The following is a 24,213-nucleotide window of genomic DNA, read 5'->3' on the forward strand; positions in this document are numbered from 1 at the left end:
TGCCCAGCGTCAGCCTTCTCTTCATGCTCAGTGCCCTCACTCAGGCCTCAACTAGCCTAATAGCTTCCTAACCAACTGGTATCCTGGTCTCCAGTTGCTTTTTCCCCAATCCATTGTACACATTCTTCATATTAATGTATATATACAAAATCTTGCTTTCTCCACAGTAGTTGGCTCAAGATACAATCACCCCACCCCCACTCTTCCATCAATTCCAAACAACTGGGCATGACACATACAAGAGCTCTTCTCTTGTATGAGTTTCACTCTCCTTACCAAACTCCACTTCCCTGGTTTTATCACTTCTTCCATCCTCCTCCATCCTCTGCCTGGAATTCTCCACCATTCCCCTCTATTTTGAATGTTACACTGTTTTCAACATGAATCCAGGCTCAGGTCCACTTCTACTGGGAAAGATGGGGTGTTTTGCAGCCAAGCCTGTTCATTTTCAGGGTTTCTGCAGTCAGCCCCTCTGCACTGGAGAGCGTGCCGTCCAGCTCGGATGGCAAGTTTCTTACTGCACACACATATTGTGCTCTTTTCTTTCAAGGAAACGAAGCTCCATGAGGGCAGAGGCCAGGGGTTGTGTTTCTTATGTCCCCAAGATGTTTTCACAAAGTTGGGGCCACTGGTTTGTAGTCACACGTTCACAGAGTGCATACACAGAGATGCACGTCGCCGTGTCAACTGCATCAATGGATGATACAGATCAAAACCGGCTGGGCAATATTTCTGTATGGCACTTCCATATTTACCTCCATATTTTGATATGGACATTCACAATTAAAACTGGATTGCACCTGGGAAGTCCTGATATAAAGGGAACAAGAAAGCCAGACTCAAGATAAAGTCTCCCTCAATGTGGGTTCTATGAAATGGGGTTGTATCCTAGTCGCTGTAATGAAGCAATGTCCCAGGCCTTCCCATCTGAGGATGCTCCCATGCTGGGAATCCTGGGCCTCCTGTTTACATCTTGGTAGCATGCTTTCACTTACTCCCCTTCTGTTCAAGGCAAGTAAAGTAATGGTAGGTGGGGGTGGCTAAATGTCAGTGGTTAATGCTGGTGGTATTTTCAGATCCTGTTTGCATCTCAAAAAACCATTTACTTTAAAGAAATCAAACACACATCTGTGCAGTGACAACATTAACATTTATTTGAAAAGGTCACTAGGAATTCACAACTAATAGTCCTAAAGAATAATCTTGCTAGGAGTCCTTCTTCCTACATACCGAACGCCCCCCACCCCAATCCTCCTTCCCCTTCCTTCAAATTTGATTCAATGAGTTCAAAATACAGAAAACTTCCACAGGCACTAATTCTGCACTCACATATAAATACATCAGCAATTATATACAAACATTGTCAACTATGAACTACATTATACACACATGCACACGCATGGGCACACACACACTCAACCAGGTCATGAAGGTCTTAAGTGGACACAGACATGTTATAATGTAAGAGTAACGCTGCAGCATTTGTGGATTTACAGCTCTGCACTCCATACGCCAGAATCAACAGCCATGGAGGAAGAGCTCAAAAGGGGACGGTGTTGGGCTGGGGCCCCAAGGTCCCCTGAAGGAGAAAAGACTTGGTCAACCTGGTGGTGATAAAAGACAGAATGGAAAATAGACCACAGAGCCCTCTCACAGGCCTGTGTCCCCTTCCCCGCTCCCCCAGCTGGCAGGCCGCACCACCACCGTTCTTCTGCAGACTTCCGTCCTAGGCCAGATTTGGGATAAAGGGCATTTTAACTAGAAGATTTCTAGGGTCATGAGATGAAGAAGTAACACGCTGCCCTAAGCCTTCTCCCCAGACATAAGACAGATATCTTGTTTCACCACAAGCTGTCTTCCAGGGTCTGTGGGTCCAGAGAATTGGATGTGGCCTGCCTTGAGGAGCCTCCCTCCCTCTCTACCGTCAAACTTAATATTCAGTCTAACAGCTCAGGTCTAGTCTTTTCCCATAAGCCCCAACTGGCCAGCTGCCACTTCATGGTCATGAAAAGGAATTGGGAGAATTAGCCTCACTTCTCAATGAGACACTTTCTACCCAGGGACAATGGAATAGTATCTGGAAGGTTTCCTGACCCAGGGGCCCAAGGTGAAGCCAAGAGGTCTGGCCTTTTAGGCATCAAAGCAACTGCAAGGCTGTCCTGATCCTTAAGCCAGTTGAAACATACCCTTTGGGACTGAGAACACCAGGGCAAAGGGCAGCGCCTCCATGACCCCTGCACTTCAGGCACTGTAGATGGTCCCAGCCCTGCCATTTCACTGCTCATTCGTCTATACTGATGCTTGAGGTGGAGGGCTGGACAGAGGAGAATGTCTGAGGACTCTTCTATTTCTTCTTCTGATCCACCCAGGCTCCTCCTCTGGGGAGGAGACGTTCAGAAGTCAAGAAATCACTTATTTATACTTTTCAGAAAGAGGAAAATGGGAACAGGCACAGGCCATGGTGGATCCCTTTGCAAGGAAAACCAGAAGGAGCCTCCAGGGTCACACTGGGGCTCTCCTCCCAGCTGCTTCTGACACACTCATGTGACTCAACCAAGTTCAGTGAACTTCCAAATCCCCAGTATATCCGTGCTACTGGGTTCTGTCAGTATTCGAGCCAATGGGCCCTACTCCTTGCCCATGAAGATGAGTCTTCAGTGGTTTGGGGGGGCAACTGGTTTGGATGGCTTTGTTAACTCAAAATCGTAACACAGAAGGGTAGCAAAGAGGGCTGGTCACTTGACACAGTGTCACTAGATCCCATAGGGTTTGGAAGGCAGGAAGAGTGGCCTGGCCTGAAGGCCTGGCTACCCACCATTCTCTGCTTGGCTTCTCTCCCTGGGCTTGGGAGGGCCAGGAGAAGGTGAAGGAGACTGCTTAATTTATCATTGAATTGTTTGAATTAATGTTCATCTTAAACTTTCTGATTCCGAGGCATCTTTAGCCAGAAGCCAGATTCTACAGCACGTCAGCAGGCAAGACAGTATTTCACTGAGTGTGACTAAATTGAAACTGAGAAGAGGGCCGCTCAAGATGCAGCCAGGTCTCCAAAAGCAGCACATCTCTGCTAGGCAGCGATGGCATAAAGAGAAAGCTGTTTCAGACAGGAAACAGCAGTGGAGTGTATGAAGACGGACATCCTGCACCTTTTCCTTCACTCTGTTCCCAGGGTGGGGATGAGGGAGAGACAGTAGACGGACCTGGAGGTCTCTGGTTCTGGGGCTGGTACTAGAAGGAGGCTCTAAGAATGACTCCCAAGTCCCAGAGCCAGGACCCCCAGGCGGGGCTCAGAGTACAGACGGCATGGGGTGGACCCCACAGTCAGAGAATCATGAAAGAGAAATAGGGCCTCATGTCAAAGCTGAGCAGGGGAAGAGCCAGTGAAGACATGATTGTGTTTCAAGATTTAGATTTTCTCCAACATGTCTTCCAAAGGTTACTTGTCTTCAGGTTTGTTTCTAGTTATTTTAATCTTGGTTTCTTAATGAAGAGATATTAAAGAGAGATCTCAGTCCATGCTTGTAAAGTTGGGTTGAGCATTAGCCAAAAGCCATATCGCAGAGCCAAAGGCCATGGTGGGAGCAGGGGCCAGCCCCCCTTGGCCCCAGAGTCGTGTAGACCCTCTGGAAGTTGCAGGCTTGCAGCACAGAGACAGCGATCAAGGCAGGAAACTACAGGAATGAGGGTCAGACAGCCCCCCTATCCAACAAGTTTACTGCACATGCAGTGAGAAAGTACCTAGGTTCAGAGTCTCCTGGTTTGGGCAAATACACCTCTCTGTTCTGATAACCAGGCTCTCACAGTGCACCTGTGCTGGGCCACACACAGGGGTGTGATCCGAGGGGGTCTCGAGAAGACTGCCCTCTCCTTAGCAGAAATGGCCTGCTTCTGACCCCACCGCATGCTGTCTAAAGCTGTCAAAAGGGGTTCCTTTGGGTCAAGAAATCTACTCACTCTCCCTCTTTTCAAAAGCAGTTTCTCCAGGGAGGAATCATTTGACCATTCTCCCCTTCCTATGAGTCATATCAGCTCAAAAGTTATAGGAGGGTAGACTGGAAAAGAAGCAAAGTGCTCCCCTGGGCCAGAGGGTGCTTCCCCAGGAAGAGGCCCAGGGGAGGTTCCGCCAGAGGTGGCTCACATTGGGATCTTCAGGAAGAAAGGCATCAAAGAGAGAGAATCAACTCGGGAGAACATCCCTCTGGACGAAGGAGGGGAGACGCTACAGAGGGGGACAGACTTGCCCACTTCTGCCTGCTGCTCCCCTACAGGAGGCCAGCAGTTGGGGAGCAGGAGCCCCCTCTATCAGCAGCTTCATCCTCTGCTGCCCCCCACCCCCGCCATGGGGTATCTACCCCAACTCCTGTTATAAGGGCTCAATATTAACCAACGTTAGAAAGAACCAAGGAGAGGTGCAGGGTGAGCCAGGGAGTGGAAGAGACATTAAAGATTTGGAGGCCTTTGGTCCCTCAAATGGGGGAGGAGGAGGGGATGCTCTGGAGGAGATCAGTGCCCTGTTTTCCAGCTCCCACATGCCACTGCTTTGCAGGAGGAGCCGGCCTCGCTTCCTCCTTATCACATCTTCAGCTTCCTGTGTCTCCATCTAGTTTCCTCCTGGGGAAATGGGAACTGTGCTGCTCCCTGCCCAGGACCACCCCCTCACCTCACCCCCCAAACTCCACGTGAAAGCCATCAGTCACTACGTTAAGCACAGCTTCCTAGGACCTCAGCCTCTCTCTGGAGAACCTTCCCTCCGCCCCCTCACTTTTGGCCCCAGGCTGACACAGAGGAGACAAAGGGCACAGGTGGTATGCTTATTGGCCCCAGAGGGGCAGGTGGCCGGATCTCCCTCAGGGAAGACAAGGAGGAAGCAGGGAGGGGAGGGGCCCGTAGGAGATGAGGGGGCCCGGGGCTCCACCTTGCTTCACACGGGAGGTGCTGCTGTCCAAGGTGCTTATTCTCTGAGATCCCAGTTAGATTTCCATGTCATAGGGATGGGCGTGAAGGCAAGCTCCTCCCTCAGACCCTGCCCCTCGGAGAAGCTGTGTCTTGAATTCAGTATACGCAGAGATCGGGAAACTTCATCTCATAGACAGGGATCGAGTGGTTCTGAGGCTGGCCATAGGCTGCCGTGATGGTTCCTGATGGGCTTGGAGGGGGCCTGGGGCAGAAACACATGGAAGAGAAAGACATGAGGAAGGGGTCCAAGGGTCCCACCTTGTGCCACAGAGCAGCTGATTGATTTCTCTTTGAATAGGGACCAGAGATTTTGTCACTCTGTGGGTTCCAAGGTTTCAAGCTGTTCTAGAATCTTCAGCTTGAAGTCAAGCTTCATTGCTGGTTCTATAGTGACTGTTGCTTTAGAAAGTAAAAGTACTAGCTTGGGACACTAAGACCCCTGGCTCTTTTCCAGGGTTCACTGAGCTGTCTCTTTCTCCCTTCAGTCTCTGTTTCCTTACCTGGGGAGAGCTGGTGGCCGAGCCCTGGAGACAGAGGCTGGGGGCAGGGAGGGCTAAAGACAGGTGTGAAAGGAGGACTTGGGGGGAGGGGTACCTACAACTGGGCCACAGAGGTGGGCACCCCCTGCCCAGGGATGCCACTTACCGGATAGTGATTTCAAAGATCTGATTGAGTTTGCTCTGCAGCAGTGATGCCTAGAAACAAACAGAGAAGAAAGTGAACTGGGGGCTCCCCACACCTTGACTCCCAAGCCTACCGGTCCAGCATGCACTGTAGGTACGGGGCAGCTGCAATCTTAGGAAAGAAACTGCTGTGAGCTTGTTTCCAGCGCTTATCAGTGGACCCTAACAGTGAGTTCAGATCAGACAGAGGGGCCCAGCAAAGGCCTGCCGGGGACAGCACAGGGGCTAGGCAACCCCAGAAAGGACTTCAGCAGCAGTTCTGGAAGGGCCCTTAGCTCCTCCAGGTGAGGCAACAGGGCCTGTTGGGCAGAGTCTGGAGGTTCGGAGCTGGTTCCAGCTCTTTCCTTAACTCCCAAGGAGCAGCTGTGCAAAGCTGGTGTGTTAGGGAAGACACTCTCTCTGGTCCCCTCTGGCTCCAACTAAGCCCATAGACACAAAGAGTGAGACTGCACTCAACTCTGAGCTTACAAAATAGGCACCTCTTGAGATAGGACAAGAACTTAGTATAATATAGACCCAGAAAAATCTGTATTATACTTACTTATATTTGTATATACCATAATGCATATTACTATAACTATTAAAACATATGAGAGGTTTGAATATATGGATATATATTAGAAATACATATATTAGAAAGTTACATGTATTTTTATGGGGAGGAAAATGTACAATAAAGTATGTTATCTGTAGACTTCAGATATTTACACTTATGTTTCATTGTTACTAAGATGGATCCTGGGTCTAACAAATCCTGGTCTATCATTGCCAAGAAATGTTTGCACTCCTCCCTTACCCAGAGACATCAGACTGTCCTTTTACTTGTCTGGTGCCCTCTCATTTAAATTTCTTTTCCACGGCCAGGCTGTTCCTTTCTACCCACCAGTGTCCCCCAGTTGGAAGTGGCCCAGTAGCTAATGCTGGCCTTCTTTCCTGTGCCACAGCCCCTCCTGTCATCACTCCATAATGTGACAGTCCTAATGGCAACCTCACAGAGTTATCATGAGAAGGAGATAAGCTGATCAATGGAAGAAGCTCTGGTGAAGAGTGAGTGCTATTTATGTTCTTCCTCTGATGATGATTATTATTATAATCTGTTCAGTACAGGAGGCGCTGAGGTCAGGATTTCTCCCTTATATGAAAATTGTGACGTCTGAAGGGGTGTATGACTGATAGGCTTTTGGTTCGTGGGGAATCAATGCAGTGTTAGGCTCTAAACCCTAGTGTCTGGTGATCTCCTAGAAACTCAGTCCTGCCCTGGACACACATCCTGTGTCCAGTTGGTCCTGGGATGGGCCCTGTTCCACCTCACTTACCCGGGCCCCGCAGTGCGCTGCGATCTCCTCAAAGGGCGCCTTCTGGAACTTCTCCACCACCTGTCGCCGCCGTTCCCGCTCCTGCTCCTCAACGGCCACGCTGTCCACTGTGGTGGAGAGTCGGGTCAGCATGCGGGTCCTGCCCGCTGTTGCGGCCCCAGATGGCCACCAGCTTTCCCCTCTGCTGACAAGGGGCAGGGTGGCACAGAGGGTGCGGTGCCATCACTTGGCCCCAGGAGGGCTGGACCCTTTCCTGATTCTGCCCGAGTGCTCAGCCCCCTTCCCTAAGAGTCTGAGCACTAGTTAAGTAGACCCTTAATCGGGGTTAAAGCTCCATGTAGTTGCACTTGCTACGGGGACTTTTTCTCTCTCTCTCCTTTTTTTTTTGGTTTGTCCTATTCAGAATTTTATTTTTCAAAATGATGATTCACTTCCCCACTCATGTAAATGTATTGTACATTCCCCCTCCTTTGAGACTTTAAATAAAATGTTTCCATCTTTGTCAAGAGTTAACTGATATATAGCATGGTATAATTTTAAAGCACCAGACGTTATGATTTGATACAGATATGTATTGTGAAATTATTACAATAACATTAACTAACATATCTGCCACTGGGACTCTTAAACTAGGCTTCTGGAGCAGGAAGTATTTTAGGGGTAGCATGAAAAGGGACATCAACAATGGAAAAGCCAGTGAAAAACCCCTGTGGCAGAGCAGTCTGAGGCCATTTAGTTTAAGGCTTCTACGTATTCCTCGTGGCCTCAAAAATGAAAAAAGAGAGAGAGAGAAAGGTATGAAATATGTTCATCATGCCCAGCTTAAAAAGACAGAGCAGTGAAACATTCAGAAAGAATACCATGAATGATGAGAAAATAAACATTTGTTATCAGCAGAAAAATTCTCTAATTCAGGATACTTCGCGATCCAATAATTCAGATGAGGTAATAATACTGCATTTTAAAATCCACTGCCATTATTAAATATTAATAGGATTTGGTCTTAATAGCTTTCATTGATCAACTTGCTCTTTTGTATCATACGCCACCAAAAAAATTCTCAAAGTATTTATACTTTGACATTAAAATTCCTTTTTCACCTGTCTGATTGGCCATAACCCTCAACCAGCTACTTTTAATGGCAACCGTCAGTAGAAAAAGGGTTCCTGGCATAGGACACTGACCCCTGTTAAGAGACAGGGACTTTTAATTGCAGCTTCGGTAGCTGTGAAGAGTTTAGAGGAAACTGCCAGCCTCTTCCCTGACATCCGTGTGAACCATGCTTGGGAGGGCAGCAGACAGGTCCAAGCACACCCACACACACCTCAGAACCCAGCCCCACATGCCTCTCCCTGGGGGCCTCCCACTCACCAATGGCCTTCTTCAGTGTCTCGTAGGTGATCTCCTCGGCAGGCACTCGCTGGGGGAGAAGGGACAGAAGTGCACAGAACGCTCAGGAAGGTGGAGGGGGGGAGGAAGGAGGCAGTGAAGGTAGCCCCTTCACTTCTCAGAAGACTGTCCCAACGGGCAGAAACTCCCTTAGGACACCCGCATTCTTACCAGGGTCTCTGGAAGCTCTGTGCCTCTGAGCATGCACAGACCTGCTAACTAAAGGGGAGCAGTGAGCGATGGAGGCTAGTTCCTCAAGAGCCACAAGTCTTACCTGAAAGAACTCACTGTCCCTTCCCTCTCCCCTCCCTCCTCCCAGAGGGTCTGCTTAAGTCCCCTGGGAAGAAAACTGTAATTCAAACAAGTCTTCAGAAAAACGTCACAGAAAATATTCGATACAAGAGAAAGCGGTTAGCAAATATAATCTCATATGAAAATTTCAAAAACTAACATTTTTGTTCCCTTGTGGCTCAGCTGGTAAAGAATCATCTGCAATGCAGGAGACCTGGGTTCAATTCCTGGATTGGGAAGATGCCCTGGAGTAGGGAAAGGCTACCCACGCCAGTATTCTGGCCTGGAGAATTCCATGGACTGTATAGTCCACGGGGTCGCAAAGTCGGACACGACTGAGTGACTTTCACAACGACATATGTGTAGGATTCTCGGCGAGTCACTCAATTGCAACTGCAAAATATGTTATCATAGAGAGCAATCGTTTTACTTTGAAGACTCATTCACTCTGAAGGTTTATTCTTTGTATGTACATTCATCCATCCATTCACCCATCCATCCACTGTCATTGCTGACCAACATCAGGTGGTGACAGGGAACCATGCGGTAGTGGGAGAGAAAATGAAGACAGATCACAGGGTAAGGGCGGGTAGAGAGAAGCTGATGGAGGAGGTGGACCACAAGCTGGTACTGAAGAAAGGGAGATTCATGACTGTGGAGGTGGAGAGGAAGGGTGATTGCAACATGGGATTCCATACTAGCGAAGACATGGAGATGAGTGAGATAGCATGGGGGAGACTGAATATAGACCAGCCAGACGGGAGGGGAGACGAAACGGCCAGGCACTCCTGACTCCAAATGGCTCTGAATGCCAGGCACTGGGTTGGGAATTTGACCAAACCAGCATCTGTTGATCACCTCCTATGAGCCTGGTATTTGAGGGTTACAGAAAGTCACTGAGGGACTCTGGAGGCATGGGGAAGGGGCATGGTGGGCTGGCTTGTAGACCTGGCTTGTGGCCCACCTCCTCCATCAGCTTCTCTCTACCTGTCCTTACCCAGTGATCGGTCTTCCTTTACTCTCTCACTACCGCATGGTTCCCTACCACCTCACCTGTGAATATCTGATGTTGGTCAGTACTGGCAGCGGATGGATGGGTGGATGGAGAGACAAAGAATAAACCTTCAGAGTGAATGAGTCTTCAGAGTAAAAATGGAAAAGGAAGTGGAAAAGCATGGCAGAGGGTGGGGGCCCCCACACCCCTGCTCTAGCTACTTAGCCATCTCTGGACTGAGCTGACTCTCAAAGAGGGGGAGGAACCCGTGTCAATGACAAGGAGGCCAGCAGGGAGCAGGTGGCTGTGTACCCAGGGGAGCATTTCTCTTCCTTCTGCTGATTTACTTTATTTATCCATTTCTAAGGGTCTATTGACTCTCAGGAAGGAAGAATTATAACTACGGAGGGGACAGCAGCCAACTACACTGTGGTCCTAACATGTGTGAGGCTTCCTGCCCTGCAGAACCGGAAGGGCCTTGGAGGACACCTGGCTCAACCTTATTCCACTTCTTCAATTAGCCTGAGTCAGAGCTTGCTTCCTTCCAGGGGAAGCTTCCAGACAAGCCTCGAAAAGCCCAGTCCTGGAGGTCTGCCCTGGTAACTGAGGAGTTGAAGGAATGGCTGAGGGCATGGTTGGGGGAGGCTTGATCTTGACCCCATTGATTTGTCTTTGCCCCAAGCCCACTGGGGAGAGGCTGGGTGTCCAAGCTGCCCTCCATGGCTCTGCCAGGCTGTTCGTGCTGAAGGACCCTGTGCATCTTCTGGTCCCAATTCCATCCAGATGTGTGTCCTCCTCACTTCTTGCTAAGTTCCCTCATCTCTATTAATTCCCTTAATTGGCAGTGAAGTGTGAGAGCCACTCAGTCGTGTCCAATTCTTTGTCGCCCCATGATTATACAGTCCATGGAATTCTCCAGGCCAGAATACTGGAGTGGGTAACCTTTCCCTTCTCCAGGAGATCTTCCCAACTCAGGGATTGAACCCAGGTCTCCTGCATTGCAGGTGGATTCTTTACCAGCTGAGCCACAGGGGAGCCCTTAATTGACAGTCGCCATTAAGAGCATCTGTACTGTGGGGAGGGGATAAATTGGGAGATTGGAACTGACATATACACACCACTATATATGAAATAGAAAATAGTGTAGCATGGGAACTACACTCAATTCTCTGTAAAGGCCTGTATGGGAAAAGAATCTAAAAAAGAGTGGATGTATGCATATGCACAACTGATTAACTTTGCTGTACAGCAGAAACAAATACAACATTGTAAATCAACTACACCCCAACAAAAAAAATATAAGAAAAACAAGTATACTGTGTCCTGCAGCTTCTGCTCCCTTGAGAGGCCTTTCTCCCTCCTCTCTGCTCTGCCCCTGTTTCTTTCTCATTTGAGGGAATAAATTTGGTATTTCCACTATGACTCCTTATTCTTTCTTACTTGTGGGTACATCTGCTTTATTTTATGAGGCAGAAGTAATAATGGCAGCAGAGATACATGTTAATTTAAACAGAAATTAGATATTCACAGCCCTTAAGAGATGATAGAAGAAAGAGCGATCTTTAAGCTACACCTTTCTCTTCAAAAGCACTTTTCTTGACATATCTGGAAGAGACATTGTGAAAGCTATTTTTGCCTTCATCCTCTCTGTGAGGCCTTCCAATTTCCAACACAGATCAGGTTCACCTCCATCGTGAATGGGGGATGACAACCAGCAAACCTTTCAAGACTGGTTTTTAGAACGTCCTAATGGGAGTGTATGGAGGTTCAATTACTTTTTCCAGATGGATGGAAATGTCTAGGACATATATGATGAGAGTCAGAAAGAAAACAGGGCTTACTTGAGAAATTTACCTTCCCTTAAATACGTAGTGCAGTTAAGGGTGCCTGAATCATGGAGTGTCTGACCACCTGCCAAAGAGGCAGAACCGGTCCCCTCCCCCAGGGATGCTGAGCTTCTCCAGGACAGCAGATCAAGAAGGAGATACTCACCTCCTCCTTCTCTGGGCTGTTCCTCGATTCCACCTCCACCTGCAGGGAAATGGTCTCTCCAATGCTCTTCCTCTTGGATAAGCGATCCTCATCTGGGAAAAGAGAAGCCTGGAAGCTAGAGTCCCCCAGCCCTGGAGAGGGAGCCAGAAGCACGCCTCCAGCACCATCTCCCACCTTGCCGCCCTCCTCCAACCCCTCCTGGCTTGGCCGGGTCCTTGGAGGGCTCAAAGGGATTTATACCCTGGGGGCTACAGCTGGAGTTTATAGAGGGCTGCGAGACTTCTCTGCCCCTCTTAGGTTGGTGAGTTTTGCTCTTTAGGGCTAAGATTTTGCAATCATTGATGAGCACAAAGAAGCTGCTTATGACCAGAAAGCATGGGCATCGCCTGCTAACAGCTCCAGCAACTGTCATTTGCGTAGCATTTGCTCCTATGGACATTTGCCTCTTCCCTCTAAGGCAGGTATTGTTAACATTCCTATTTTACAGCCAAGGCAACTGAGACTCAGAGATGCCAAGGGACTCAGTTAAGAATTTTCAGGAGGGAAGTTGCAGAGAACTGGGTCTCTGACTCTGTAGTCCATGGGCGCTCTTTACAGCACAGTGGGGCCGTCTCCCACGCACAAGCCAGGCTATCTCGTGCGCCAGTTATTCTCAAGGACTCTGCACTGAGGGGCAGAGGTGGGGATGATGAGGATCTCACCATGGATTCCCAGTGTGACATCCAAGTCACCGTGGAAGGTGACAGAAGGGCTCACAGGCCCCTTCCATTCCGGCCCTTACCTGGCCAAGAAAAGCCAGAGGCAGGCTTGAAAGTGCTTGAGCAGAGCTCCTACCTGTCAGCTGAGGGATGTAGGGCACGCAGAGCCTGTCGGCATTGTAACCGCTGCCGCCCAGGACTTCACTGATCTTGCTCTGGCGGAAGAGCAGCTCAATCACCACTCCGTCAAGGTTGTGAGTCAGCCTGGGAGACAGAGAGCGGGGAGAGGCACCTGAAAGCCCTGGGCGACCAGGCCGATTTCCGGGGCCCTTCCTTATTATAAATGTAATGCTCAAGGGAGTGCCCTTGGGGCCCAGTGGCTGGGATTCCAGGCTTTCACTGCTGTGGCCTGGGTTCAATCCCTGGTCAGGGAACTGAGATCCTGCAAGCTGTAGCAAGGTAACACTTATTATACAAAATGACAGAGGAGAGAAAGGAAAAAAAAAAAAACCACCTGCTGTCCCACTTCCCAGAGAGAACCATATCCACATTTTGTGTAGGTTCCCTCAGTCATACACATTTATGCACACATGCAAACATTCCCCTACCCTCCACAGTCCTGTTCCAGGACTTATTTTACTCACCTATTATGCAGTGACTATTTCACACGAACTACTCTTCCAAAACATTGTGGGTGGGCTACCAGTTGTCTAATGGTATGGACAGGCCATAATTTATAAAGCCATCCTCTATTGTGGGATATTTTGCTTTTTCAGAATATCTTTTCCTTGAGTTCCCCTGATATTGAAGTGACACTGGCCCACAGACTACAGTCTGAGAAGGCCGCTTGGATTGGTGGAGCGGCTTCTCCAGGATGTGTTCCCCTGGGCTTGGCCAAAGTACCCAGAGGCTCTATCCCATACTCGATCGTACAGCACGCTGAGATTGCGCAAGGCGGGGATCACGGTCACGTGAGGGGGATTAAATTTGACCCAGGACTTCTGCGTCACAGGCAGGGTCCATTTTCTGCCTGTGAGCCCACAGAAGCCCAAGTCCCTGGCCTCAGATCACCCACTTTCTTCCTCAGATGCCCTGGGTGTTTCCTTGACCATGTCCCCGCTGTGATCCTTACCTAGGCCTCTCCACAAACACGTCCTCCGGAAGCATGTATGGGGCCTCTTTCTTCCTGGTCTCTATCACCTGAGGTTTGGGAGGAATGGAGAAAAGAACTGAGTTCAGTGGGGAGAGGGAGATGCAAATGGGCCAAGGAAAGAGCTCCCGCCCCAACAGAGCACTTCCTTCCTCCCACGCAGTCCCTGGCAGAGCACCCAGAGCTGGGGGAGAAACAGACCAACCAGGACCTCGGGGCAGCTCAGGAAGCCCAGGAGGACTGCTCAAGCTGTCTCCAGTGACACACACGCACTAAATGTCCGCCAAAGGCAGGGGACTTTGCTCCCAGGAGAGTCCAGTGTCTTGCTCCCATGACCTATTCCTGTTTTCTGTTTACACACGAGAGAGGAAGCACAGATCGCACTGTTCCCCAAACCCAGAGGCACCGCAAAGCATCCTGATGGAAAGTGACACAGTGAGTTTCCCTCATCATCCTTTGCAAATTTTTGACAAGAAAAGTGACAGCTATTAAGATGGTGAGAAGTGGGAGGACAGTTGGCATCAAAGTACACGCAGGAGGTGAGGAAGCCATGAGGCGACTGTTTGTACTGAAGAGGACGTCAGCGTTGCTCTTCCAGTCCTCCTGGATCAGCCCACGGCTGGCAAGGTCCTGCTTCGTTCAGGCTGGTCTTTGGCTCAGCAAAGCTGCTGTAGCACCTTCCTCCTTGCCCCCCAGCCGGTCAGGTTAGCCGAGACCTAGGCTTTCTGGTTTACTTTTGTTCTGCTGGTGTATTTTAAAGTTAATCCTACATATGATATCATTCTACCTATACACAGTTCAGTATGTTTTTAAATGTCTTTTTGCAATAACTGAGCACACTGGATTGTAGACTGGCTATAAGATAATACCAAGGCATAATCAGTCATTTAATTAATACTTTCATTATGTAAATAGCATAGCAATTGAGCAAGAAGGTGTCCATATTTTTTTAGATATGAATACTGATATATTTAGAGGTGAAATGATGTGATAACCAAGTTCTGTTTAAGCATATTTCAGCAAAGGAAAAGAAAAAGAGACAGATGAAGCAAATGTGGAAAAACCTTCATAAGTGTTTAATCTGTGTGATAGCTGTGTGGATGTACACTGGCTACTCACACTGCTTTTTTGATATTTGAAAACTTTCACAACAAAAACGTTTCTTAAAAGTAGTTTCAGTCCCAGATGACCCGAGAGGTGTGTACATGTGTGCTTCTGGGAGTGAGGGGGGCATAGAGGGGCAGGAAGTACAGGGGGCGCAGGTAGCAGGCTGCGAAGAGGTACAGGACACTGACTATGTCTGATCCCACCCTGCTATGTCATGTCCTGCAGCAGGAGATGCTCTGCTGGGAATTTCTCATCATTAGTTCTCATGCCTGGACTAAGCACAGAGCTCACACAATTCAGCAAAAGGTTTTCTGGGGAAACCCCAAGTCAAGGGCTTCCTGAGCTCTTGGGGTCATAAGGACACCAACCTCATGGATGTGCTGGCAGAAGGCAGGCACTGTCGTGAGTTGGCTGATAAGGTTCAGGTAGGCGGCGCCCAGTGCGTAGAGGGCACAGCGGTTGTAAACAGGCAGGTTCTCTTCATTGACCTGGGCCACATCCTGGGACAAGACAGGGAACAACCCATATGGGTGCCCACTCTCCACCAACCTCTCCCAACCTCCCTTAGAGATGACCCACCACTCTAGATGAAGTCTCTCCCTGCATTTGTCCCTTAACCTTCTGGAGGACAGAAGTCACTGAAGCAAACGGTCCCTAGAACAATCCATGAGCTGGATGCCCATAAATACTCGAGTGGAGAGGCGATAACCTCAATGCCCGACTTCGCAGTTCCAGCTGTAGCAATCTTGACTGTCCAAACCCTCGTGAATCTCCACTTCAAGGATGCTGTTTCCTTCACTACAGACCTCTGATAATTCTTGGAGGACTGGATTGGTTTGCTATGCTGGATTCACACGTTAAATTGACAAAGCTATGAAAATTACTAAGGGCTGGGACACAGAGGAATCTCACATTCTAGAATGAAGACTATCATAGCATCTGGGTTGGTCTTGCAGGATTTAGCACATCAAGCAGGTAGCTAAGGAGTCTCCCTGACAGAATTCCCAGGTTCACCACCATTCAGAATATGATGCCCACTTAGCTCAGGACCCTGCAGACCCTGGCCTTTGAGGTCTTAAGAATCTGCTCCCGTTCTTAGCATCCTGGGGAGTGTACTTTTACCTGGGCAGACCTTGGAAGTCTAAACCCTATCTGGTGCCACAATGGCTGCCTGAGAGTCATGACGGGGGCTTGTTGAATCTCTAGGTCCCCGAGCTTGGGTACAGTACGGGGATTATATATTTTTAATAAGTGTTTAAGGCAATTCTGAAAGCACAGCCAATTTTGGGAACCAGGTGACATTTAGACAAACAAGTTTGTTTGGGGATCACTGCTTCCCTGGTAGCTCAGCTGGTAAAGAATCCACTGGCAATGCAGGAGACCCCAGTTCAATTCCTGGGTTGGGAAGATCCTCTGGAAAAGGGATAGGCTACCCACTCCAGTATTCTTGGGCTTCCCTGGTGACTAAGATGGTAAAGAATCTGCCTACAATGAGGGAGACCTGGGTTTGAAACCTGGGTTGGGAAGATCGCCTGGAGGAGAGCATGGCAACCCACTCCAGTATTCTTGCCTAGAGAATCTCCATGGACAGAGGAGTCTGGCGGGCTACAGTCCATAGCGTCACGAGAGTTGGACTGAGCGACTAAGCACAGCACCAGGCTCTCGTGGTAATCCATGAAGTCTCATTCAGACCTTGCAAGAGACCTGAAATACTAGGGGTGAGTGATGTTTTTGAAAGATCCTGTTCCCTGGATCTCCTTTAGTCTGAGGATGGGTCAAAGCCATGAATTCAGCATTCTTTGGTGGTTACCCTGGCAGGACCATGGTTTATGTTCTTCAGAGGAATGACCAACTAAGGGCGCAACATACCTGGGCTCCAAAACACAGTAGTTAAAACAGCGGCCACTCGGCACTCTCATTAGAGCTTGGCCCAGACAGGTCCCCCCCCGACCCTAACCTCTGTGTCCTGCCCACACCAGGCCCCACCTGGACGGCCAGCACCAGGCGGATGAGGTCCACCACCACCTCCTCGTTGGCCAGCTCGATGCTGATGAGTGCCAGCAGGCCGTAGAGCGCCTCGTAGTGCTTATGTATGTTCGTTTCCTCCTTACAGCTCAGGTAGATGTGTCTGTAGAGCTGCTGGGAGTGCTGGAGAAGTGGGTGAGGGTGGGAGCAAGGCCATGGTGGATGGCCACAGGAGGGGCCGGGGCATGGAAGAGCAGTCTGAAGTGGGTGATGTAGCTCCACCTCCTTCCTCCTGTACCCCTCTCTCTGCCCTCAGGGACAGGATACCTTTAAAGCAGACCCCAGCGGAATGGAGTACAGGCAGGAATATGTGCTTAGGGAAGGTGGGGCCAGTGAAACTAACAACAAAAGCTGCTGCCCAAACACAGGGGAAGACGGTCAAGCGATGGTCCTCCTCTGGCTTGGGATGAGTATGACCTGGGGGCTTGATCCCCTAGAGGGGTCGGCTGGTCATCCTGACTAATCATAGTCAGAGAGGAGGAAGTGGGCTTTTTAGGCATGGCCAGTGGTGACTTGGGGGCTGGAAGGCTGGGGTCCACAGGGCCTGACCCACCCAGGTTTCACTGTGTCTTGAGGTCACGCTTGCTAACCTTCTTCATGAAGATGGTGTCCTGCCGGGAGCACTTGTCCACTTTCAGCTTCAGGACAGAGATGTCACTGAGGGTGCTGCGAGGGGAAGTGAGGGGTCACCTGAGCCCTGGTGTGAGGCCAGCAGGGCTCGCGTGGTATCACTGGGCCCTGCCCCCGTCCTTAGTTGTATCAATGTCTCCCTGTGTCCTCCCACCCTGGTTCTTAGCCTGATCGCCACTTTCTCTCAAGTTCTCAAGCTCCTGTCTCATTTTTTCTTAAATACTGATCCAGATTACCTTCTTCATCACTTTCTTTCCTCCCTTTCAGCCCCCACTCTACTGATAACCCTGCATCCTCTTCTTCCCTTCCTACCAAAGAGCTCCTGTGAGTACCTGCTCTTTATCTCCCAAATCTCCACTCCCTCCCTTGCTCCCTTAGACATAAGCCCCCTTTCAGTCTCCTTCCCTCGAAAGAACCCTGGGTCCATGTCCATGGTCAACTCCCTGGTGAGGGGTCCCCACTGAAGGTCTGCATTGTCCTCCCACCTGAGGGTGAGACCCTAATGGGAGCCTTCTCCCCCATCACATATCAAATTGCGGGGGTGGGGAGACCCTAAGTTCACCTGATGGTAGAGAACTTGTGACGGTTGCCATGACGATCAATGAAACTGATGAGAATCTCTAGAACGAAGAGACGGATCTCTGCGTCCTCCATGAGGGCGGTAGAGAGAAGGCGGTCAAGGAAGTTGCTGGGCAAAGCTGACATCATGTTGTTGCTCTGGAAGCCAGTGGATACCTGCAAGGGAGCCTGGGATCGCACGCCTAGGAACACTGGTCCTGCTGGCAGCAGTGAGGAGATGGAGGAGCAGACAGCAGGAGCTGCGTCCCGAGCATCCATCTTCTCTAAACATCTCCCAGTCCAGCTCCCCCCTGTCCTTCACCGTAGGCACCGTAGGCACCTTCAACATCTACTGAGGCGACCTGCTCAGATCAGTGTAGCTGAGCAGATGGGGACAGTATCCAGGGACATTAAGCTGCTAAAAGCAAGCCAGAGGATGAGCACTGGAGGGGAGCAAGAAGCCAGAGAGTATCTGAACCTAAAGTTCCAACCCATTAAGGCACACACGGTGAACGTTCACCATAAACACACTTCATCAGGAGCATGGACAGCCACAAAGAAAAGGAGAGATAGTGGAAGAACTTACAGCTGGGCTGACGAATTAGAACCCACAGACATAGTCACAGTCAGAGAACACACATAGAGTTTGTTTACACCTCTTCTAGCTAGGCCATGATGGTGGTCTTTGGATTAAAGCCTGTTGGCACACTGAGATATCTCATCCCTGATGTTGTCAAAAAGCAGCCAAACAGATTTATTGTTAAGTCCATATTGCAAAACAATGCCTTTGATGATTCAGCAGGCCCTTGAGGCTCTGGTAAAGCCTGGTGGCATCAGTGTTCACTGAAGGGGGATGTATTTAAGGTGTGTCCCCAACCATCACCTTGGTAAGATGCTGGGTACAAATTAACGAGGGTAAACTCAGCAAAGAAATGGCAGGAATACATAGACCAAGGAGGCAGCCAGATGTGGGTGTCAGTAGGAAAAGCCTTTATAATAAGGGGTGACATGAAAGGTGTGGGCTGGGAAGGGGGCATGGAAGCGAGGGGATCAGGAGCAAGGGGGCTGTGCCGGCTAGCATGGTTAGCACAGAGACAGGTTGAGGGGTGACATGGAGGTTCTAGGGAGGGAATAGGTACGGAGGGCCTTCCAATTTCAATCTGAGAAGTTTGACATCTGGATGTACATCAATTGGAAACTGAGATCGACTCTTTAACAAGGAGCAATCCATGAGGAACAACATTTCTAGAAAATTCTTCTTGGTTGAATTTAAGATAGGTAAGGAGGGAGGGGGAGAAGGCAATGGCAACCCGCTCCAGTACTCTTGCCTGGCAAATGCCATGGGTGGAGGAGCCTGGTAGGCTGCAGTCCATGGGGTCACTAGGAGTCGGACACGACTGAGTGACTTCACTTTCATTTTTCACTTTCATGCTTTGGAGAAGGAAATGGCAACCCACTCCAGTGTTCTTGCCTGGAGAATCTCAGGGATGGGGAAGCCTGGTGGGCTGCTGTCTATGGGGTCGCACAGAGTCGGACACGACTGAAGTGACTTAGCAGCAGCAGCAGCAGCAGCAAGGAGGGAGGGAGAAACCAAGAGAGTAATCTAGTTGTGAAATGTCCAGAATTTAGGCCAGGGCTGTTCACAAAAATACCTGAGGCACTTGTTAACAAATACACATTCTAGGACCTCACTCAAACTGATGGTTCAAAGTCTCTAGGGACTCTCTATATTAAACAAGTTGGTCACGGGAATGGCATTTGAGAACAATAAATCTAGGCTCCAGTGATGGCTGCAAAGATGGAAAGAAGACAAATGCAAAAATATTGCTAAGTGGAGGGTGGGGGTGGAGATTCCCTGGCGGTCCAGTGGTTAGTTAGCACTTGGCACTTTCACTTTTGGGTCCCGGGTTCAATCCCTGGTGAGGGAACTAAAATCTTGCAAGCCACATTGCATGGCCAAAAAATTTTTTAAAAATAATTTTAAAATTAAATTACCTAAAATAATTATAGTTATTATTTTCAAAAAACTGATAAAGGGAAAGATGGTGACTGGGAGACTGAGGTGGGCATAAATGCCAAGGGAGAAACAGGTGGAGGGGACCTGGTGAGTTACTTGGAAGGAGAAAGGGCAGGGACCAGTAGATTCCATCTCAATACAGAGATAAGGCTTGAGTGACAAGACCATCAGTAGCTGAGAAGGTACCTTTGTGAAAGTTAGAAACAGGTGTCCTGCCTGCTCTGGATAACCCCATCTTGTGGGTTCCCAGCCTGCCTAGTGAGTGGTACACAGGTTAGATTCAGTCCCCCACTCACCCCTTTGGCTGGGCATGTTTGTGCAGTGTGCAACCTGCACAACAGAAAGTAGTAGCCTTATCTTGGTCCCTTGGAAGGAGCTGCCTCCTGCAGAGGCAGAGCAGGAACAGGGACAAGAGAGGCTTACCTGAAGGAGGGATTTCAGCAGCATAATCTGGGTCAGTCGGTTCCTGTTCTCCCTATAGATCAGAAATACAGATGATCACCAGGATGGTGGTACAGATACAGAAAACCCCACACTTGTGTGCCCAGTTCTTTCTTGTGATTAGATTCTCCATGAGGCTAAACTTGTTGGGCTACCCAGGACAGTGACTTCCAGAGGAAGGACGCTGACCAGCTAGTGGTAAAGAACCAGCCTGTCAGCGCAGGAGACATAAAGAGATGCAGGTTCAATCCCTGGGTTGGGAAGATCCCCTGGAGAAGAGCATGGCAACCCACTCCAGTATTCTTGCCTGGAGAATCTCCATGGACAGAGAAGCCTGGTGGGCTACAGTCCATGGGGTCACAAAGAGTAGCACATGACGGAAGCGACTTAGCGCACACACACCCCTCAAGGTGGGCGATTGTTACTGATGGGACAGTCAGTGGAGTTACTTAGGATCCAAAGGCCCACGAGAGGCTGTGGAGGGATCTGAGAGCAGAATGAGAGAATATATGTAAGGGCAGAACTAGGAAAGTTGAGGTGGAGAAGGGAGAGAGCCCAGAAACGTGGGAAGGGGAGTCGGTGGAATCCAAGAAGGGAGAAGAAGGCAGGGTAGACTCACCCAGTCCTCCCCGTCTCCATGGGGTGGTGCAGGGAAGGCAGCGGAACCTTGCTCATGATGAAGAGGATCACCTCGGAGCGCTGGTAAGTAGGCAATGTGCTGGCAAAGGAGCCTGCGGGGAAATGACAGAGGAGAGGGTTGGCTCTGGTAAGGCTGGCAGCCTCGGGGGGTCCCTGCTCAGCCTTTCAGCCTAACAGACAACTGTGAGGAGTGCCAGCTGACTCTTCCAGGCTCCTATCCCTTGACCTGTTATTCCCGTGGCTGTGGTGAAGGTGTGGGACCTAGAGGGGACGCTCCAGTGGCACTGGAACAGGGAGACTCTGAGCCCTTACAATCACGTGTGGACTTCAGAGTATCCATGTGCATACCCATAGCTTTCTCCCTGTCCTCTTTCCTTCCTTTTGTCTTTCTTTCTGTCACCTCCCCTCCAATACTTTGGCCACCTCATGCGAAGAGCTGACTCATTTGAAAAGACCCTGATGCTGGGGAAGATTGAGAGCAGGAGGAGAAGGGGACAACAGAAGATGAGATGGTTGGATGGTATCACCGACTCAATGGACACGAGTTTGGGTGAACTCCAGGAGTTGGTGATGGACAGCGAGGCCTGGTGTGCTGTGGTTCATGGGGTCACAAAGAGTCGGACACGACTGAGGAACTGAACTGAACTGAACTGAACCCCTCCAATCGCTCAAACGTGGAAGGATCAGGCAGGCCTAATGGGGACTGGGGTGCAAGAAGAGTTCGCCTCTCTTAGCCTCTGATCTGAACTCCAGGCTGAGAAACCCAGGGACATTGTTCTGTGATCTAACTCAGGCCTGGCCCCAGGGACGCTGTGAGCTGCGTGCACTGTGGGCTAACTCCACTTCTTCCAGTGTCCGTGCATTAACACGAAGTTCGAGCATGCGTGCTTAGTCGCTCAGCTGTGTCCGACTCTTTTCGACCCCGTGGACAGCAGCCCTCCAGGCTCCTCTGTCCATGGGGATTCTCCAGGCAAGAATACTGGAATGGGCTGCCATGACCTTCTCCAGGGGATCTTCCCCAACCCAGGGATCGAACCCAGGTCTCCTGCACTGTAGGCGGATTCTTTACCAGCTGAGCTACCAGGGAAGCCGTAACGCGACGTTGAGTGGATGACAAACCTACAACGCCAGGGACTAACATCCTTGGGGGAATGGGGACCGCCCATCTGCCCCTCCTTCAGCAGGTCTGGCCCGGGAGCCCTCCCGGGCCCCACCTCTCCCGGGGCCCTCCCGGGCCCCACCTCTCCCGGGGCCCACCTATGGTCTTGATGACTGCCTCCTGGAACATGCGCTCTTCGTGTTCCTTGATGATCTTGGTGCCGAGGCTGATGGCCCCGTCGTAGCTCCCGGTCAGAACGTAGTCGATACTGAGCCGCAGCTGCCTCAGCAGAGTGTTGAACATCTCCAGCACCGTGGGCCCTGAGCGCAGCAGGTGGGAGACCTGACATCTGGGGCTGGCACTCCTGGCTCACTGTCCCCTGCCCAGGCTTACCGGGCAAGCCCAGGCCCACTTCCAGCCAGGGGCTTCCTGTGCCCCGCCACCTTCCCCGGCTGATTTCTCCTCCTGAGGATAACCGCTCTGACACCTCTCTACCCTTGCGCTTTTCTGGAAGGAGGGACAGCTCACCGCTAAGGGCAGTTCTTCGTCCTTGAGGGGGTTTCCAGCCCCCATTCCGCTCAAGATCCCCCCTTACCCACAGAGCCGGTGGCAGCGATGACGGCAGCTTCTGACAGGACCTCCACGATGCCCGCTCGCACCGTGGCCGCGCTGCGGCTGTTGGCATCCAGGTGGCTCAGGAGCTGCTGGATAACCAGGTGGGAGTGCTGCGGCTGGGGGGGAGGAAGACGTGCTGGTCCCCAAACAGCAACCCCCCACGTGGCCTCTGAGCCCTCCAGGAGGACCCAAAGTTGTGTGGACAAAAAGTGAGGTCCCAAAGCTAGCGGGCACTAGAGGTGGCGCCCAGATACCCTGGCTCCTCTTCCTGAATCTCTCCCCACTTCTTGGTCCAAGAAGGAGCTGAGTCAAATCCCAATGAAGACTTGGATTTCCACGTATTTCCTGGGCCCTTGCACTTCAAGTGGGTCAAAAGTCAGTTTAAAAATACTGTCTTCCTTTTCATTTCCCCCAGGTGCCAGATCTTAAAGTAAGTGCCACAAGCAGTCACATGGTTTAGTCCAGTGCTGCTCAAAGTGTGGCCCATGGTCTGGTACCAATTCAAGATCTGTCTGATGCCCATTTACATTGAGCTAAGGACAGAAATTGAGAGTAAGTGTTGAGTAAGCAATCTGACAAAGCCATGGCAGCCAGTTACGGTCTGTGGGCTTGTATTTAGCATGAGGTTTTCACTTACTTTTTCCAGGAATTCTTTTTGTGTTTTATAAAGTATAAGTCTGTGACATATTAGAAATAAAATGTTTTAAACCAGTCCTTCTCCACGACTAGGTCAAGCAGCACCAGTTCAGACGACTAGGGGCTGGTTTTCTCCAGGTGTGCACCATCCTGCTCCCAGGGATACCCTTGGCCAAGGGGACAAGATGAACCTGGAGAACCATCATACCTGAATTGAGTACATGATGATTTTAAAGCAACGGATGGCGAACACCTTGGGTTCCCAAAGAGAATGGTTATCCAGATGGCTGTGAGGGAGAAAACGTGGAGAGTAACTATGAAATGCAGGTGATGCAAAGGAGGAGGAGAAGCTTGGTGGGAACATAACCCGTCCTGAGAGACCCAGTCCCTCTCGAAGCTTCCAGGTAAGTAGCAAGGGCTTTCAGGTGCCGGTGAGAGAAGCACGAGAAGCTGAGAACAGGGGCTGTGGCTGTGGACTCAGGAATGAAGCCGAGCGCCTTCCTTTAGCCTTGGGACTCCTCCTGCCAACTCGTCTCCCCAAAACTGTGCTTGGCCACTACGTGGTAGCTTTTGATGCCACAGTGCAGAAGAACGTGGGCACAGAGAAGGGACCAACTTGGCCGCAGCCCCTCAACTGTGACAGGCCCCTCCTCCCGAGTTAGCAAGGAGGTGCCGGACCTGAAACGGTTCAAAGCTGGAGGCCGGGGGGCGAGGGAGGGGAACACTCACATGAGAACAGGCTTGATGGCGTTTTTGATGTTGCCAAAGGCAGCCCGGCCCAGCAGTTCCCGGAGGCACCTCTCGGCGAGCTCTGCCGGGTTCTCTTTCTCCTTCTCTGGTGCTTGGAGAGGGGAGGGGGACCGGCTGCGGAAACACACAGCCCGTGGGTGAAGAAGGATGGAATGCACAGGCTGAGAGTCAGCTTTGTGCAGGCTTTCTGTGCTTCCCTCATGCAAACAGACCCAGGAGGACAAGTA

The 24,213-nt window shown here is 50.4% G+C and overlaps 1 protein-coding gene across 4 annotated transcripts in view; it reads right to left on the bottom strand.

The window, feature by feature from the left end:
• Positions 1 to 1,131: 1,131 nt before the first annotated feature.
• EFR3B (EFR3 homolog B) overlaps positions 1,132 to 24,213 on the bottom strand; it is a 97,729-nt gene continuing 74,647 nt past the window's right edge. The window contains exons 7-23 of one of the 4 annotated variants that reach the window (XM_070799024.1): positions 23,966 to 24,100; positions 23,445 to 23,523; positions 22,581 to 22,686; positions 22,144 to 22,305; positions 20,867 to 20,978; positions 20,230 to 20,281; positions 17,794 to 17,966; positions 17,192 to 17,267; positions 16,563 to 16,724; positions 14,945 to 15,076; positions 13,452 to 13,519; positions 12,456 to 12,583; positions 11,622 to 11,713; positions 8,327 to 8,375; positions 6,956 to 7,062; positions 5,602 to 5,651; positions 1,132 to 5,158 (exon numbers count right to left, since the gene is read on the bottom strand). In XM_070799024.1, the coding sequence (XP_070655125.1) occupies positions 5,053 to 5,158; positions 5,602 to 5,651; positions 6,956 to 7,062; positions 8,327 to 8,375; positions 11,622 to 11,713; positions 12,456 to 12,583; positions 13,452 to 13,519; positions 14,945 to 15,076; positions 16,563 to 16,724; positions 17,192 to 17,267; positions 17,794 to 17,966; positions 20,230 to 20,281; positions 20,867 to 20,978; positions 22,144 to 22,305; positions 22,581 to 22,686; positions 23,445 to 23,523; positions 23,966 to 24,100 (1,789 nt within the window). In that variant the 3' untranslated portion in view covers positions 1,132 to 5,052. Of the gene's footprint in view, positions 5,159 to 5,601; positions 5,652 to 6,955; positions 7,063 to 8,326; positions 8,376 to 11,621; positions 11,714 to 12,455; positions 12,584 to 13,451; positions 13,520 to 14,944; positions 15,077 to 16,562; positions 16,725 to 17,191; positions 17,268 to 17,793; positions 17,967 to 20,229; positions 20,282 to 20,866; positions 20,979 to 22,143; positions 22,306 to 22,580; positions 22,717 to 23,444; positions 23,524 to 23,965; positions 24,101 to 24,213 lie in introns of all 4 variants that reach the window. The other 3 variants (XM_019970609.2, XM_019970608.2, XM_070799025.1) reach the window with 3 other exon arrangements.

This window comes from Bos indicus, chromosome 11, assembly GCF_029378745.1.
Source record: "Bos indicus isolate NIAB-ARS_2022 breed Sahiwal x Tharparkar chromosome 11, NIAB-ARS_B.indTharparkar_mat_pri_1.0, whole genome shotgun sequence".
Lineage (NCBI taxonomy): Eukaryota > Metazoa > Chordata > Mammalia > Artiodactyla > Bovidae > Bos > Bos indicus.